Here is a 17,639-nt window from a genome sequence, read left to right as displayed (position 1 = left end):
TGTTGTGTACTTCCTGCTAGCGGTGGCCAAGCGGGAGCAGTTCTCTATCACGCTTGTTGACAGCGCGAATCATCCAGACTGAAGTTGGCCTCATACAAAAGGAAAGAAATTGCACCAAAAAAAAAAAATCTAACTGCCATTGATAGCATAGACATATTTACAGTCCTTCAAAAGATGCGCTGTGAATTCTCTAGATGATCTATAAGGTTTTTTGTTTTTTTTTGTTATGTACGTATGTCAAAGCAGATGCTCCATCTGGACAAAGATCAACGTCACAGAATGCATTTCAGCACAATACATGTAAACCTCCCATCTCACAGTAATAAAGCAAAGGACACCAGATTTTGAGCAGAAGGACTAACCGCTTGTTTTTGCTTTTCACGCAGCGGCTGGTCCGTTAAAACCATGGGTAAGACGGGGAGTAAAGTTCTCAGAGAAGCCTCCGTGGATGGGGTTCAAGCGCAGGTAAGAGCGGCCACAATAAACATGTATAGAAGCTGTACAAAGTCTTGCATGCGCACACACAAAACCCACACCCGCAGGACCTAACTGGTAAATCGTTTTTGTTTTTTTTGTTGTTGTTGTTTTTTTTTTATTCCAACCTGAAGTGTTTTCTACGAAAGTGGTTATTCCGTTGTAGAGATTCAAGGAAATGAAGAGTCGTGCAGAACAGTGCGTGACCGGCATTTATCGGGGCGACAAAGTGAGAGCTCTCTGCAGCTTTTCAGTCTTGACCGAAGGTAAACACAGACATTAGCACGCCTGGGACGGATATTTTGCAAAATCAAACGGAAGATGAGACGTTGTGGACATAATCAGAGGCAGGACAAGAGTATGCCCCGAAAGACAACGCCTGTCAGGAAATATCAGGTCTGCTGCCGATGGGGGAGGGGGAAGAAAACTTTTACCGCAAAGAGTTGGACCTGTTAATGCCAGACTTGGAAAATCTCAATGCGTTCATGGATGAATGTAATCCCAGCTGTGTTTCTATATATAATGAAAATACAAATGCCAGTGGTTGAAAAAGTATTCAGATCATTTACTTGAGTAAAAGTACCAATACAGCAAAGTAAAAATACTCCATTACAACTGAAAGTCCTGCCTAAAAAAAAAATCCTACTAAAGTAGAAATACATACGTTTTAGCAGCATGTTGTTAAAGTGTTGAAATACAAGTTAAGGTTTGGTCCCTCTGACTGATATATTATTACATATAAATAATATATGTATGAATATTTTGATGACTAATACTGAAGCATCAGTGTGTACGCAGCATGTTATTGTTACTGTTGGAGCTAGTTTGAGCTCATTTACATAAAGTATAAAACCCAGGGACTAATCTGAGGGGCGTCAGATGATTAATAGGAGAGGAGAGAAGAAAAAAGAAAAGTTCAGATTCACAAATCTAGTTTAATCTTTAACAATGTGTTGTAAAATCTTGTTATATTACCTAGAGTATTAAATCTTAAGTAACTAAAGCTGTCAAATGAATATAGTGGAGTGGAAGTATTTGTAGGAATAAAAATGGAAATATCTCAAAACTGTTCCAACTTTCCTGCTGGCCGTCACACCACGTGCTCAGTAAATAGTCACCTGTTTCCTCATAATTATAGTACAGCAAACAAGAAAACACACAAATAACGAGGGTCTGAACCAACATCACAGAGAAAACACCGCCACGGGATGCACAGCCGCCAAACGGCATGCTGTTATAGCGAGCTTACACCCAAAGATGAATGAACGTCAAAAACACGTCCACGGACAAAACGCGAGCCAAAGAGAAACACAAAAACGAATTACTAACAACATAAATCCATAAATCCAAAGGGAAGCGCGTCATTTCCCACGAAAGCAGGCCAAGTGCTAGCGGTCAGTGTAACTGACGATTAAAAAGTATTCAACGGACACAGCAACATTTGTAACCGGCGCTTAACGTGAGTAAAGGCTGCAGAAAAGTCTTACCTGCGCTCCCGGAGAGAATTAAGGGCTCGGTGCGTCACTGCGTCCTCCTCCCCGTCCTCCTCCAGTCCTCCTCCCCGGTCCTCAGAGCGACCCGCCACCACCGGAGTCTGTTTGTTTTTATATCGCGCAGCAGCCTGTCTATGAAAACCGCACGGTGAGTATCGCCTCGTGTTACTTTTGAAGCATGCTCGCGCCATTTTTTTTTTTTTTTTTTTTTTTTTTTTGGCTACCTTTCCAGAACACGCGCCAAAAAAAAAAAAAAAAAAAAAAAGGGACGCTACACTTAGCGTCACACCTGTAAACAAACCGGCACGCGCGGAGGAATTTGCTGGTTATGGAGATGCGGATATCACCTGTGCGTGACCTCGTTGAACTTCTGCGTGCGTCCGTGCGCGTGCGTGTGCGTGCGTGTGTGTGTGTTTTCATGGCCAGCCCTGTTTACTAGAGCCTGCTCCTGACAACCCTGTCTCTCAACAGCAGAGTTTTGCCTTTGATAATAGTCATCAATGCTAAGATGTTCCATTTCATGTCTTATCAATTTAATTTGTATTCGGTTTAGAAAAAAGGCAAAGACAGAGAAATGTTTAAAAACTAGCGCCTCTCACCAAATGTTCTGGTAACTTCTTGATATGCTAATTATAGCCTACATTGGGTACTTCTCTGAATGATAGCAGCCTCCACTTTCTCCTTTAATAACATGTTTCTGTTAATCAAATGAAAGATAATAATAATAATAATAATGAAACACTCAGATTGACACTGCAGTGAAAGGTGTCCATTCTGTGATGCTGTTGGTGTGATGTTAATATGACTATCAACAGATCTTCTCACCAGCGGTGGAAGAGAGAATCGGATCCTTTACTCAAGTAAAAAGTACCAACGGTCTGCACACTAAAACTTCAGATGACAAGTTGACAGCCGCGAAGCTTAAAAGTGTGCGACAGTTGTGCGGCCGTCGGGTGAGGTAAGCTGTGTGGCACGGGACTAATGCAATTAGCAAAATGTTTGTTAAAGGCAGCTCAGGTCTGTGTTCACTTTCAGTTGGACTCGAAAACAAACGATTAAAATGATTTATGTAAAAATGTGCTTTTTTTTTTTTTTTGGAAAGCTGCAGGGAGCTCATGCTCGTCGATAAACGCTATTCACACCGTGGGTTGTGCACCTTCTCCTTCCCCGAATGTAAAGTTGGCACGATAGAGCCACAGCAGCCACATTCATGGGAAATACTGCAGTTTGAAATAAACCAGAATTCTCCTTTAAACTAAAAACACATTAAACTGCTGTGTGTGTGTGTGTGTGTGTGTGTGTGTGTGTGTGTGTGTGTGTGTGTGTGTGTCCTGGTAAAATGGGCCAGCTGCTGTGCTCTCCAGCTATCACTATGTTATGCAACCAGGATCAGTCGCAGCTTGCTTTCACACTTCATTTCCCCACACGGCATCATCGTACCTATAATCATCAAAATACATTACTGAGCTTTGGACAAACTATTTCAGCCATTAATAGATTAGCGCGGACTGAAGGAGCGATAGTCACTGGATGTACCCAGTGATGGACGGATACTGTTTTCACCAGCAAGATTTTCAGAGGATCCTTTATAAAGACTGTATAAAGTGTTCACTATGGTTCATAGATGCTGTTACATTAATTTATCTGGAAATACAGTTGAGAAACAATTTTTTTTTTTTTTTTTAAATCTTAAATACATAAAATAAAAAATTTAATATCTTATTCCAGGTCCTGTGTAGTTGTTTGACCATTTAATTAATTAAATACCTAATGGAACAACTCTGGTCGAACTAAATAACGGCCAAGCATCATACAGATGTCTTTTTAAGACTTATTTGGTCTCTCTCTCTTATTTAATTAGCAGACATGACAGAAAATACAATATAAATGTTTAAAATATTCATTTCTGAGCCCCTTTCAAGCCTTTAAAGCGAATGTAAAGGCACACCAACAGACATTATACGCAAATATATCAACATATAAAAAAAATCTTTTACGGTGTGCATCTCTTGGACCATGTGCAGAATAAGATCAGCTTGGGGCTGGAAGTCTTTTCTTTGCATTACCCACAATGCCACAGCTTTGCTCTGAGATAAACTCTGGTCATGTGACCCATTAAAGGCCACATCACAATGAGCCTTTACCTACAGGACGACTTATGTTGGCATATTTTTGTCACATTTTTCTCAATGTTATCCTTTCAACATGTTACTTATTATATTTTGAATGGCTGTCTGAACTGAAATAATCATGAACTTGTCACAAACATCTCAATGAGACGGTTAGAGCTAACCTTTCAAAGTATCAGAATAATGCAAAAACCTAAAATTTCCCTTATTTCTTCCTGCTGGTTGCCTTCACACAAAAATGTGTTCTGCTCATTGTTTCTAAATTTAAATCTCTGGTTTCTCATCTTAAATCTGACTTTAACATCTGCTGGTATGAGCAGGATTTTATGACATCACAACTTGTTTGGAGCCGATCGTGATCCAGCTTGCCGCTTTCACAATTGTAATCTGGAACCTCGAAAGCTCCAGTTCACATTAAACTAAAAACGACTGTTCAGTCAAATAAGAAACAAATTGAAACCAGCAGATAAAAAAATATATATATATATTTGGACATTAATAAATATGAAGTATATTTTTAAAGAAGTGAAAAGATGTAAATTTAAGAATTTTTAATTTAGCCAGAATTTGTAAAACGATGGGTTGATTGGTATAGCAAATCCCTGTGATCTCATGGTATGGATCAGCATATTATCCAGCCGTCCTGCTGCATAAGAAGATAAAATGAGCAGGCTTAGCAACCAGAAACATTAGTTTTTAATCAAATAAGGTTACACTTTGAGTAATACTGGCACAGTTTGAAATAGTCTTACCAGAACATGTCATTTTTGTTTTTATTTATCTTGTATAGATCAATATTTTAACCAGTTTAAATGTATCATTGATACTACCATTTTGCTGGCCAATAAGGAACTAATAATTCATCCTTAATAGACGAGTGACAGGGTTTTTTTCACTATGCTTTGGTCAGTATTATCTATAAACAATTAAAGGGATCCATATCAAAAAGTCTTTAAATATTGTATTGGTCAATCTGATACTGGCCGTGAAAATCCAGTGTTGGGCAGGATGTCAAAACATTCACGTTCAGATGTTGTATCTGTGCGGTGTGTATGTCAGCAGTGGTTAGAGTGAAGAAACTGGAGTGCATGTTATCCTCAGTCATTATCTAAATTCCCTTCAGCATACCAAATTGTCTGTCATTTCCAAACTCAGTTGACCCAGATTTGCTGCACCCGAGTGGTTGTACTTTTCAGCTTCATGCTCTGGCTCCAAAGCGCACCCAAACACCCCTTCACAACTTGTGTTGGCTGAGCGGGTGCCATCCTTGTCAGCTTGTGCGGCTTGCTGGTGGGCTGCACAAGGCGAAGCCGGACTGAAGTGAATTGATTCACGGGGATTAGGGATTAAGATTTCCCCGGCCGCTTCGGTGGAGTAAATCTGGGGATTATGATGTCAACAGCCCGTGGCTGCCGGGGAGGAAATTGAATTGTGAGGGACAGGAGCGCCGATGGCCCAGGATTAAACTACAGTCAGTGAGAAATCAGAGATGGGAGTCCGTGCCTGTGCCCTTTCCCGGCTCAGGGAAAACCTCCACAGGGACGCTGCTGACTGCCTTTGTGGTGTAGGAATGCTTTACAAGGTCGAACCAACTTTGGGTAAATGTTTAGGATGTTGATTGAGTGATAAGAAGATTTCTATGTCACTGGTAATCCCGCCCTGACCTGTGAAGCATCAGGTGGCGAGTACCGTTAACAACAGGGATCACTTACACACTGAATGCAAGGTGACACAGATATCTGACTTGTTTACAACCGGAATCAACCTGGAGGAGAATATCTTGTCACAGGCTGAGACAAACAAACAAAGAATTTCATACATTCAGTATTTTGCTGCGGAACTTTTTGCCTATATGTCTCTACTTAAGCCAACTCCTGTGGTGGTGGCTCCTGCTGATGGCAGTAAACTGGAAGAACCGGCCAAAACCAACAGGATGAAGGTGAAATGGACGGAGATGGGTTTGGTGTTCTTCCTCGTTCTGTCACTGGTGATGACCGGATGCTTCTTCTGGCAATATCGTCTTCCGAAGGTTCTGCCAGGTAAGACCGACACCGTGATGGACCATGTTGTGTCTGGTTAATTCCACTGAGATGTTGTTGTAATAAGGAAAGTTTGAGGGGTTTCTGATTTGCGTTTGAGGTATTAAGGTGTTGTATACTGCCACATTGATAATCGACCGATTATTTTCTTATAATTAGGAGATAGAGATATTGTAATTAAGAGATAAAACGATCTGCAAATTGTATGATCTTTATCTTGTAATTATAAGATAAAGCAATAGCTCGCTGAAATTTTAGTTTTAGGCTGTTGAGCATGGCAAAAGTGTGTGTAAGTGGCAACATCACAAGTTCACTGAAGGTAGCATCAGGTTAAAATAAGCCAGACATTAGCAACTTGATAGAAAGTTGATTATTTGAATTTTCTCGCTGAATGCATGTTGGGTTTGAAAATTAAAGAATAAAGACAACATTCGAGACTGACGTGTGAAAATCGCATTAAATCCAGTAAAATCCGAGTTAAGGTCAAAACACAGTTGTCCAAGTGTTGCTTTAGATCATACGTTTAATTTAAATCTGCTGACATTTAATTACATCACCCCAACAGGCTCTCAGGTGTAATTTATTTAAAAAGAGCACACGAACAAAACACTTTGTCTCCAAAACACCGAGCAGGCTTTTTGATGTGATTCTGCACGAGCCAAGAAACATCAGGTCATACGGTACTATAAACTGGAAAAGAAAATGCCTTTGCGGGCTCTGATTCATATTTTATAATATGGATTGAGACACCTTTTTATAGTCCAATTATTTTTTATTTTTTTCATGTATAGCACTGCTTTAGAATGAAAATGCAAATAGTGGCCCAAGACTACAATGAGAGTCCCCAGCAGGACCGGGCCACATATCTTTTGATCCGCCAGTTATACACCATACAACCTGCTCGAGTCTATCCCATAAGATCAACGGGGTTCATCGGAATGCACAGAGATTTAATGATGCTCCAAACCAGCCAAATATACCACAACCCCTTTGTGCTATTGATAAATGAATGTTATCAAGTACCAAGTGGGAATTTCACTCCCCCCGTGTTCCCCTGTGGCTCTTTTTCTTCCTTTCTGTCTCTTTTTCTTATTTCCCATCAACCCTCCAGATGAAGCGATGGGTCGCAATGGCAACTTGGAGATGAAGTGCCCCCGCTTCCCCGAGCCTCTCCCTCTGGAGCATCCGATCCCCAGTCTGAAAGAGGCGCTGGAAAAGGTGAGAGAAGTTCACCGTACACAGGCCTTAATCTGCGTGTTTTTTTTCCATCATGCCCACTCAAGTCTGAGGAAATTTACCAGCTGGTCGGAGTAATCCTTCACACCAAATGTTGTTTCAGTTGACAGATGGAGATTAAAGATATACTGGATGAAAAAAAAGGTAATGTCTGTGAGCAAAAGGTTGTGTTTCTGTGCTCAGGAAGCAGCACTTTAGCACCCAGGAGAGACTCTGACGATATAGAGTAGTGGATACACATTAGTAATGAGCATGTAACTCCATTTGGAAAATTAATACATTGATATTAGAATAAAATTTGGATAATTTATTCAAAGGTGAGCAGAGGTCTGCCACTTACATGTCAGTTTGTACTTTCCATCCGTCCATTATCTTTCGCTTATCCTGGATCGGATCACAGTTTGTACTTTTTCCATCTTCTAAAATCAGCTGCTTTCACTCTGCAGCCATTAAACACTTAAAGCCAAACTCAAAATCAGTCGTGTGCATATTTTATATTGATTATAGTGAAAGTTTGTCTCGTGGAAATATCTGCCTTGTGAGCAAATATCGAAAATACATTCAATCTTGATTCCATTCATTTCTAAGAATAATATTTTACCTTCCTAAGTTAGTTTCAGTTATTTCTTCTGACAAAGTTAGAAAGTGGAATATCAAAGTAATATTTCTGTGATTTCATGTTGCATCAAACAAGTTACATATGCCAAAGTAAAAGCACACAAAACAAAACGTGAAAATATGTCCAAAAACAGTACATTGAAGCCATAATGATTATTCTAAAATACAAATGTATTATTTACCTGTAGGTTTAATGCAAACAGCATGACTGACAGATTTGACTGTCACTTTAAATAAGTTGTTTATGTGTATATAAAGAATTCATAATTTAAACTACTGTATGTTCAGCAAGAGTGGAGTAAATATTCCTTTATTCGAAGTACCAATACAGGGTATCGGTACTTAAAGTCCTACTGAAGTAAAACTACAGAGGTGTAATCAGTGAAAGCATCCAAAGTCAATTTCTGTTCTACAGTAAAATAGCAGCTGTGAATGATATTTTATTATGGCATTATAAAATTGTTAAAGTAACGCTGATGTGACTGTTGTTTGAAAGAAACTTAGTTTGCGGTTGGTTCCCATTATCGGGTTTGTGCGAACATGAAGGGTCACCAGATAAACCTGCGGGGTTGTGAGATGATGAATTGGCTTGGAAAGAAGGGAAAACAAACATTGTGCTTGTGCTACAAACAAATGAAACAATCTGAGATGTTTAAATGAAAAGTAACTTGCGGTTTTTTTGACACATGACCACAGCCAAACATCTGTTTGTTTGTTTGTAAGGGATCACAACCCAAAACAGTTGGAAGCATTGGTCTAATCTTGAATGATATATTGTGTTTTATATACGACTGGAAGCATATTGAAACAGCATGTCTTCCTTTAAAGTGTCTTTTTTATTCAGTTGTCTACATATACATTCATTTACTCTCGAAATATTTGTTGATTTTGTCTCTTCCAGGTGGACATTTTGCTTCGGAAGACCATCAACCCCATCAGCCTTCCTTCTCTGTCGGCCATCGTGATCTTAAACGACACCGTTCTGTGGACTGGCAACTTTGGGAAGAGGAATGGCAGCGACCCTCTGTCAGGAGCACCAAACGAGTACACAATGTACAGGTGGGTGCTGCTCAGAAAGACACATCACAGATGTCACGGACCTCCCTGTCAATCAACTTGTAAACTTCATTAAACCAGCTAAAAGTTTGATATTTTGTTCAGGTAAAATCAATATGCTTTTTGCATTGATAATGCATATATGATTGCCAAGGCAGTAGCCAAGATTTAAGAAACACTAAGGTCATGAGCAGAAGTCCTCCATGGTTCCCTCAAAAAACAAAGACAACAATGCAGTTAGGTGTCAGTTAGCTCTTTAAATATGAAGATAGTTAAAAAAAAAAAAAAAAGTGTTTTGAGAGCAAATTTCTCACACTGCAATCACAAATCAAGTTTGTAAGTAAAAATATATGAACTGAGAATAAAATTAGGACCTGCCCATTACACATCCATCCACCTCAACTCATTACCAAAGGATTTTGACTTGCAACCAAAGAGGTCTGAATTGCAACTAAAACATTTTGTGACACGAGAAAAATTCTCAAGTCTTTGACCAAAACAACACAAAGCTATAAGGGAGAGTTTGTTTGCAATACAATTAGTTTTATTATCAGTTCATATATGTCTACGTACAAACTTGATTTGTGACTGCAGTGCGAGAAATTTGCTGGGTTTTTTTTTGATAGCATAAAAAAGACACTTTCATTTTCAAATATATTTATACAATGGTAAACAAATGGAGACTTTTTGTAGTTACATTTCATATTTAAGCATTACAATTTAAATACAGAAAATCTAAAAATATTGTAATCATAAATCAGGAATGTGTAGGCTTATGTTTTGAAATGTGAACCTCCAAGCTTTTTTAAAATTGCAAAAATCAGAGAAATAATACAGAGGACACGGATCTCATCGTCTTCCGTGTTATCACTCGTCAAACGGCTGCTGTCTTCTTTACATGAACCCATTGCCTTCTGCGCAGCAAGGGAAGCAATGTGTTTTCATTATGGGATGAACATTGCTACATAATGTTGATTCATTGTAATGGGACCATAAACTCTGGATATAAATGTAACTCAACCAGCCCACGTCTGCGCATGTAGCCCCTGACTATAATGTGTAATTGATGGTCATCCTTGGTGTTACAAACCAAAGTCTCCAGAGCAAGCATTTGTAAGAGCAGATTGTTTTGAGTTTTTGAAATACTGAAAAACATGATTAACAAACCAAGTCATTTACAGTGGAGAAGGGGGTCTGTGTTGCCAAACCCAAGAAATAAAAAGTCTACTTTTCCATCTAAAGTATAATGGAAAAATAAAACCTCGCCTGACTGAGCTCCAACCTCTACTACTCTCCAGTGTACCACAGAGTGCCTCGGATTCACGCCCAGTGCAATTAATACATATAAAAGAAAAAGGGGACCCTGCGGTGAGCTGCTCACACTAGAGCTGCCCTGTGTTCAGTGTGCGAGTACGACACTGATGGTGTAATTGGTAGTAATTGCAGAGCTGTGCCGGTTGGAATGACTGTGGTTGTGTGTGTCAGAGTGGCACCAGGGCCGACGATGGACAATGTGTCAGTGGCAATAATCATTGACATGAAACCACAACAACATTAGGCTGTTTGAACACAAAGCTCAGGCACATGTAGTTGCATGTGGGTGTCACTACACACAAGATCTTGTTCAGACTGCCAGACCAAATCCAATTTTTGTATATCCAAATTGTATCCAGATTGAATTGTGAAAGTCTGGTCAGCAAAAGAAAATACATGAAATGCAATTTTTCCAAATTGCATTTCATGTATTTTCTTTTGCCTTTGGAGGTCTCAGTCCGGATGCTCTGGTTGCTGTGATTGGATTTGTTGTTTCACTCTCAATGTGACACACAATGATGACTTTATTTCCAGAGTGACACAGTGAGCAGAATCTATGCTACCACCAGCAGAGTTCTATCGAAGAGTGTAGATTTCGGCACTATGGTGGACAAGGAGAACATCAGTCTGTGGACAGACGCAGAAATAAATTGTCCCTTAGCTTCCCAGTTGCTTCCCTGTGCATGCGCCACTACCACGGCAACCCATGCAGACAGGTTGGCGATGTCTGGACATGCCAAATCCGCTCCGCTCACTTGCAAACAACAGTTAAGATCTGATCTGAGAAACAAATCCAATTTGCCTGCAGTCTGGGCAAAGCCAAAGAACGGTGGTGCTTTGAGCTAAATGCTAACTGCAGCATGCTAGCATGGTATCAATGATCATGCTAATAGGCTGATATTTAGTGTGTAAGATGTTTATCTTGTTAATCATCTTAGTTTAGCTTGCAAATGTGTTGATTAGCACTAAAGTACTGCAGAGGCTGATGGGAAGGTGCCATCAAAGTAATTACACTTCATTCTCTGGTGATCATGCTTATCTCTACTGTATAATCCATCCAACAGGGATTTCAGATTGGATCAAAGTGTTGGGCAGAGGGATCCTCATCCGACCCGGTGATGTAGTAACACTGAAAAACTCTTTTCTGATTACCTCGCTAAATCATTTGAAGAGGTATAAAAGTGGAGGATTTGTAAAAGACAGATTGATTAAAATCAAAACATTGGAAACCGAGATATGCCGACTTTAGATCCCCATAAGCTTCGATCCTTCACTTTTACTTTGCCAATTTAATAATGTATTTCATCAGATTCTCTTCGCCTTAAGAATGCACATCTCAAACTCTAATGCTTAGGTTTGTAAAGCCCAATCCTAGAAAACCCCGGTGACATGACAAGGGATTATTTTCTCAGACATTGGAAAGCTCTGCTGGAGCCACAGACGAAATCATAAAACCGTGCTTGCAGCCTGAGTAGTAGTTGTCGTTTATGCGTAAAATTACTGATAGATAAACAGTGATATTATCCCCACGTGTTGAAAATCAATTACAAATTTGATGAATGCCCACATTATATTGACCCTAAAAAAAAACAATGCAAACATCTATTAGGACAGTTTTTGTTCCAAACACACAGTATGCACACAGATAATGTGAGATACAGGACAAAACCAATATTCACAGCAGCAGTCTCCAGCACATCGTGTACCATAGCACACTTTTAGGTCTTAGAAAACAGGACATTTGACAGTAAGCACTCAAAGATTTATTGAATACTTTCAGGCGTATAAGTGCTATGTGGAGTTCACAGCTGCGGCTGAAAGGGCTGATGCTCTATTCATGTCATTTTTCCACAATTAAACAATTTTGTCACAGCTGGCATTTTTGTTCAATGCAGGGCGACACAGTCGAATTTACGCCTGTGAACTGTCAACATGAATGAATCTTTGAAAGGGAAGAAACGCTCACTACGAGGATTACATTGCAACTTTTAAAAATATAAAATGTGTTTCGAACCGTATTTGCCTTCAAACTGTGACAGCTGGAAGTTTGTGTATGATTGATGCTTTTGAACCCTTTTATGACCGACATACACTTCAATTTATTCTATTTATCTTGACGAATAATTGTTAGAATTCTGCATAGATATGTCTCAGATCATAAAAATTCACACATTAAAGTGTTTACAATTTTTTTTATAATACTTGAGAAAAGGGATTTCTTGCCTTTCTGTGTCTGTTTGGTTTAAACCAGGAGATATTGTTTTTTAAGTGACACTTCATTTTATTCTCTTTATTTGAATTTACGTTGTTTTTGTTTCCTTCTAGTCAACACATTTAAAATGAGTTTAACCTTTTCATTATTTCGGTATAACCATTGACACATGCTTTTTATAATTACCAGTATATCTCAGGACATTATGGAATAAAACCCAATTAAATACAAAACCAACAGGCAAAAACTCAAAATCAAAATACTCAAAATTCACACAATGCAACCAACAAAGACTGCAGTTAGTTACTGAGCCCGGCCAAGAAATATTCTGACATAACTCCCAATCAAACATCAGCTTAGCTCATTATTTATACGTGAAATAAACTAAGTAAATAAGATGAAACATAAAACTTTTTAGGACCAGTGTGTAGGATTTAGGGGGCTCTATTGGCAGGGATTGAATATGATATTCTTAAATATGCTTTTATTCGTGTAAAAGCGAAGAGTTTTGTTGTCATTATGCAGGAATGAGCCCTTTATATCTACATAGGTAGCTTCCACGGAGCCCGCCATGTTGCACCACCATGTTTCTAGGGAAGCCCAGAGGGAACCCACCAAACACTGGCTCAAGAGAGGGGCTTTAAGGTTTTTTGCGAGTTTAACTGCACCAGTAGATTCTCTTGCGCGCTTTAAAAGAGAGGGAGAAGCAAGTGGTATTAAATTGATTGCCATCTGCAACCTCACCACTAGAAGTCACTGAATTCCCTAACACTGCTCTTTTAAAGCTGCTGGTGGATAGATTTTTTTTTTTAGCTTTGGACAGACTGGTTCCAGTATTGGTGGGAAGCTAAGTTATCTGGCTGCTACACGTTGCTTTATACCTACAAGACTCATATAAATCCTCATTTGTAATACTAAGAAGGAAAGCATATACGTTTATATCCCACAATGTGGAACTGTTCCTCTAAGAGTCTTTAACTGTCCATATCATGTTCTTCTGACCAAAACAGTGAATAGTTCTGGTCTGGTCCTACAATACTTCAGATACATGATACACTAAGTTACATGTTTCTGCTGGGGAAAATTTGTAGTGTCTATATTAAGTACAGGCTAAATATATTTAACTTTGGCGCAACATATTTAGTTGTTTTTCACTTCTATTCAACCAGATATATCCACAATGAGTTCTTTTACCCTGACGGAGGAAAAGCAACATGTTTATGGAAAAGCACAGCAGTCAAGAGCATAAACCAGAAGTGTGCATCTGTGTGCCATCTGAAGGAAACTCTGGATGTATGTTCTGCCAAATTGAAAAGCAATCTCGGTTTAATATCTGTTTTTCAGAATTGCCAGTCTGTCCAAAATTTTCCCGACACTGATGCTGTACAAACTGTGGGAGGACGGGAAGATCGGCTCCCTCGATGATCCCCTGGAGAAATACGTGGAGAACTTTACCATCAAAAACCCTCTGGGGAAGATGCGGGACTCCGAGCTGAAATATGTGACAGATGGTCTGATATTTCTGGACAGCGGGGAGGTTCAGATCCGCTCCTCCACCGTCACCCTGCGCAGGATGGCCAGCCAGCTCTCAGGCATGTAGCAAATCACAATGAATGAACTTTAAATATCACTGAACCCCAGACAGCCTTGTATTGTCACCGGTGACACTAGTTTTTGAGATGTAACTAATCTAAAACAGCACTGAATGTACTTTTGCTCCTATCTGTATCCCGCGGTTAGTTTTGTATAGAAATGCCGGTGGTCTATTAGCCTCAACAAAAAAGAGAGACTGCAGTTTAGAAACTGTAGATATCTTGGATTCATAACTCAGGTGTGAATACAGACATGACTGAAACCACAGAAGCTGATTCAAAACTGCAGGGAGGATGTAAAAACAATGACTTGGACAAAAGAGAAAAAAAAAGATCTGTCATGGATTTGCTTGTTTACAGAGACAATATTTCTGGGGATTCAAGTTCTTTCTTTCTCTTTTTTTTTTTTTTTACTGATATTCAGTCTCTACATTTTTTAATTCAAATTCCAAACAATAGAAATTTCAGGCTTCTCCTGTTGGAAAACGTGTTATTTTTCCATGTATTACACTACGATCAATTTAATATGTTTGGCTTTTAAACTAATGGTTAGAAAAGCTTTTGGAAATTGTAACTGGAATTTTTCACTATTTCATGAAATTTTGTAAATCAAACAATCAATCAATTAATAGAGAAGATAAAGTCGGGAAAATCACCTGTACTAAAAAAAAAAATCATTACAGCTTTATTTAGTTTCACATTTACTTGCTTGCTACCATTTAAAGCCGCCAACATACAAAGAGACCCCAAACATCTTTAAAAATGTTTTGTGTTCTTTTGCATGAACCTGCTGTTTTAAACCTTCTCCTCCTCCTGTGCTGGTTAAGGATGAAAAAACAAGTAAATCCCCAGCATCTGTGAGATTTTCATCATGTTCGACGTCACAGATGACTCGCACAGCCACTGAGCTGAGCAAATATTTAACAAGAATAGGTCAAAGTGTCTGGCTAGAAGGCGTATTAAGCGCAAGATGGTATAATGGACTGCACTTGTTTGGCACTTTATCAACTGAGAAGTCTCAAAGCACTTTACAGTTTGCCTCCCATTCACCCACACACCCACACCCACACCCACACACCCACACACACACACCCACACACCCACACACACACACACACTCACACACACACACACTCACACATTAATGGCAGCAGAGCAACCGTGCAAGGTGCTCGCCTGACATTGGGAGTTCAGTGTCTTGCCCAGGGACGCAAAGGGTCCAACTACCAACCTTATGATTAGTGGGCGACTGTGTAAGCGTGCCACAGAGGGCTTTTAATTTGAAATTAGGGCTTTTATTTTGAAAACTCAGTCGGACATTTGGCTGTAACTTCTTCACTCACAGACAGACATTCAGGTTTGTGAGTCTGTCCCAATCGATCCAGCTCAGAAGCAGAACGATGTACCTGCAGTAGAGATGCAGTAAAGACATTAATCATTTAGTATCCGAGCTGTGCATATCCATAACATCCTGGAGGTTTTCCGCACACAAGAGTTGCAACATTCATGCATAAACAAGCATCTGACAGACTTTTTAGTTTGTAACGCTTCACTCTGTCTAATGAATCAATAATAAAAGCTGAGAGAAACACCTGAGGCATTAAAAATCCTGCAGTTTTTCACCAAAATATCAAAGCTGAACATAATAATCATGTCGGGAGAAGAATATCTGTCATGTGCTGCTGCAAGACAAGTAAAATAACCAACGACAAAGAGACATTTTTGAGGATTTTAGAGAGAGAAGAAGACATGCAGACAAATACAATTCAGCTGTTGCTATATTTACACATTTTAGTCTTTTTTTTTTACTGTGGGCTGAACCAGGCCTGCCCAGGAGACTCCGAGCCACCAATCTGCTTTGGAAAGGGAAAACACAATCTGCAATCAATCTTCTACAAGATGATGTTCTCGTCGCTGACCCAGGCACCAAGTGAGATTTGTTTTTGCTGTGTTTACTTCAGTGTTTTTAAAATGTACATTGTCGTTGTGCAAATAAGGATTTGCACTGATAAAAAATTTATTATATTTCTTATTTCTCACATTATTGCCATTTTAGGGCTTTCGGATTTTGCCGTTATTTTACAAATGAGACCAAAACAGTATAATCAGCAGTCAAGATATGTCACATAGAAGTGCATTATTATCTATAAACACATCCCACTAGAAGCAACAGTTATTTTGCACAGTCTAATTGGCACAGATCATTCTACACATTGTGTATTTTTACATATACTTGTGCAAAATATCAGACTTTTAAGTGCTCTGCATGGTGTGGTGGATACATTCAAATTCATAGCTGTTTTTCTTTTTATGCTCAGATTTGTGTCCAGATTAAGCAAATAAAATATAACGTCTTAATTAGTGAGCTATAGGACACAGAGAATAGTTCCTTTTTCTTCCTTTTCAAAACGCTCTCTGTTAATGTGCTTCCCTCCAGATGCCACTACAGTAACCTCGCCTTCTCGCTGCTCGCTCACGTGATGGCCGAGCGAGTGGCCGGAGTTGAGTACCAACGGTGGATCATGGACAACATCCTGGACCGGCTGGGGATGGAAGACACCGGCTTCGACCTGACCCCGGAGCTGCAGACCCAGTTGGCTGTGGGAGTGTACTCCAGTGGGAAACCGGCCCCGCTCTATGACCTGGGCTGGTACCGGCCGTCGGGTCAGATGTTCTCCACGGCCGCAGACCTGGCCAAGCTCGCCATGATGCTGCTGGGCGCTTATCACCGCAAGCTCCTGGAGCCGGACTCCTTGAAGATCATGCTGACGCCGCTCTTCAAGTGCGATAAGGACTACTTCGCCAACCGAACCGGGACACCGTGGGAGGCAAACGAGCTGTTGGGCTACGAGGTGGTGCGTAAAGACGGCGATCTGGACGGCTACTCCGCCACTTTCTCCCTCATTCCCAAGCTGAAGCTCGGACTGGTTGTACTCATGGCAGGCAGCCGCTCCCCGGGCCAGGATGTGGTCACGAAGGCCTACAACTTAATCATCCCGGCCGTAGAGAAAGCATTCAGGGAGGCCAAGAGGTTCCTCGTCCCTCCCCCGGTCCCAAACCCTTACATCGGCTATTTCACATACAGCAACATCACCTTCTACGAGATCAAAGTCGGGCCGGACGGAGTTCTGGTCATGCAGCAGTTTGGTCCTCAGATTGAAGAGCTGATACCAGAGAAGTACAGGACAATAAAGCTCAACTACCTGGTCGATCGTGTGTTCAGGGTGGTGTTTGAAAAAGAGTACCCTTGTCTTCTGCGAGTCGGCACGGCCTCGGTGTCCCTGGAAGCACAAGACGGCCAATTGTTCAACTTCTACGTGTTTAATAAGGCGGGTTTGTCCCCTGGTTTCGATGCACCGGGACTAAACACATATAATGTGGTGAGAATAGCTCGTAAGCCAACCTTCTCCAGCTGAAACTGCAGCAATGCAGTTGTCTAAACATAAGCGGTGTCTCCTCGGGACTGAAAACAGAAG

At 40.2% G+C, this 17,639-nt stretch overlaps 1 protein-coding gene across 2 annotated transcripts; it reads left to right on the top strand.

The window, feature by feature from the left end:
• The first annotated feature begins 405 nt into the window (after positions 1-405).
• On the top strand, positions 406-17,639 carry lactbl1b (lactamase, beta-like 1b). Of its 2 annotated transcripts, none has more exons than XM_069152332.1 (7): positions 406-459; positions 5,964-6,135; positions 7,247-7,353; positions 8,891-9,048; positions 13,916-14,163; positions 15,988-16,093; positions 16,601-17,639. In XM_069152332.1, exons 1-7 carry the CDS (start codon positions 406-408, stop codon positions 17,577-17,579), a joined length of 1,824 nt encoding a protein of 607 aa, XP_069008433.1. In that variant the 3' UTR covers positions 17,580-17,639. The 2 variants fall into 2 exon arrangements, with proteins under 2 accessions (XP_069008433.1, XP_069008425.1); XM_069152324.1 differs by having other exon boundaries at positions 406-465.

This window comes from Embiotoca jacksoni, unplaced genomic scaffold (genome assembly GCF_022577435.1).
Source record: "Embiotoca jacksoni isolate LCO1_2020_lvr unplaced genomic scaffold, fEmbJac1.0.p SCAF_1, whole genome shotgun sequence".
In the NCBI taxonomy this organism is placed as follows: Eukaryota; Metazoa; Chordata; class Actinopteri; family Embiotocidae; genus Embiotoca; species Embiotoca jacksoni.
This window is presented reverse-complemented; position numbering and strand designations above follow the sequence as displayed.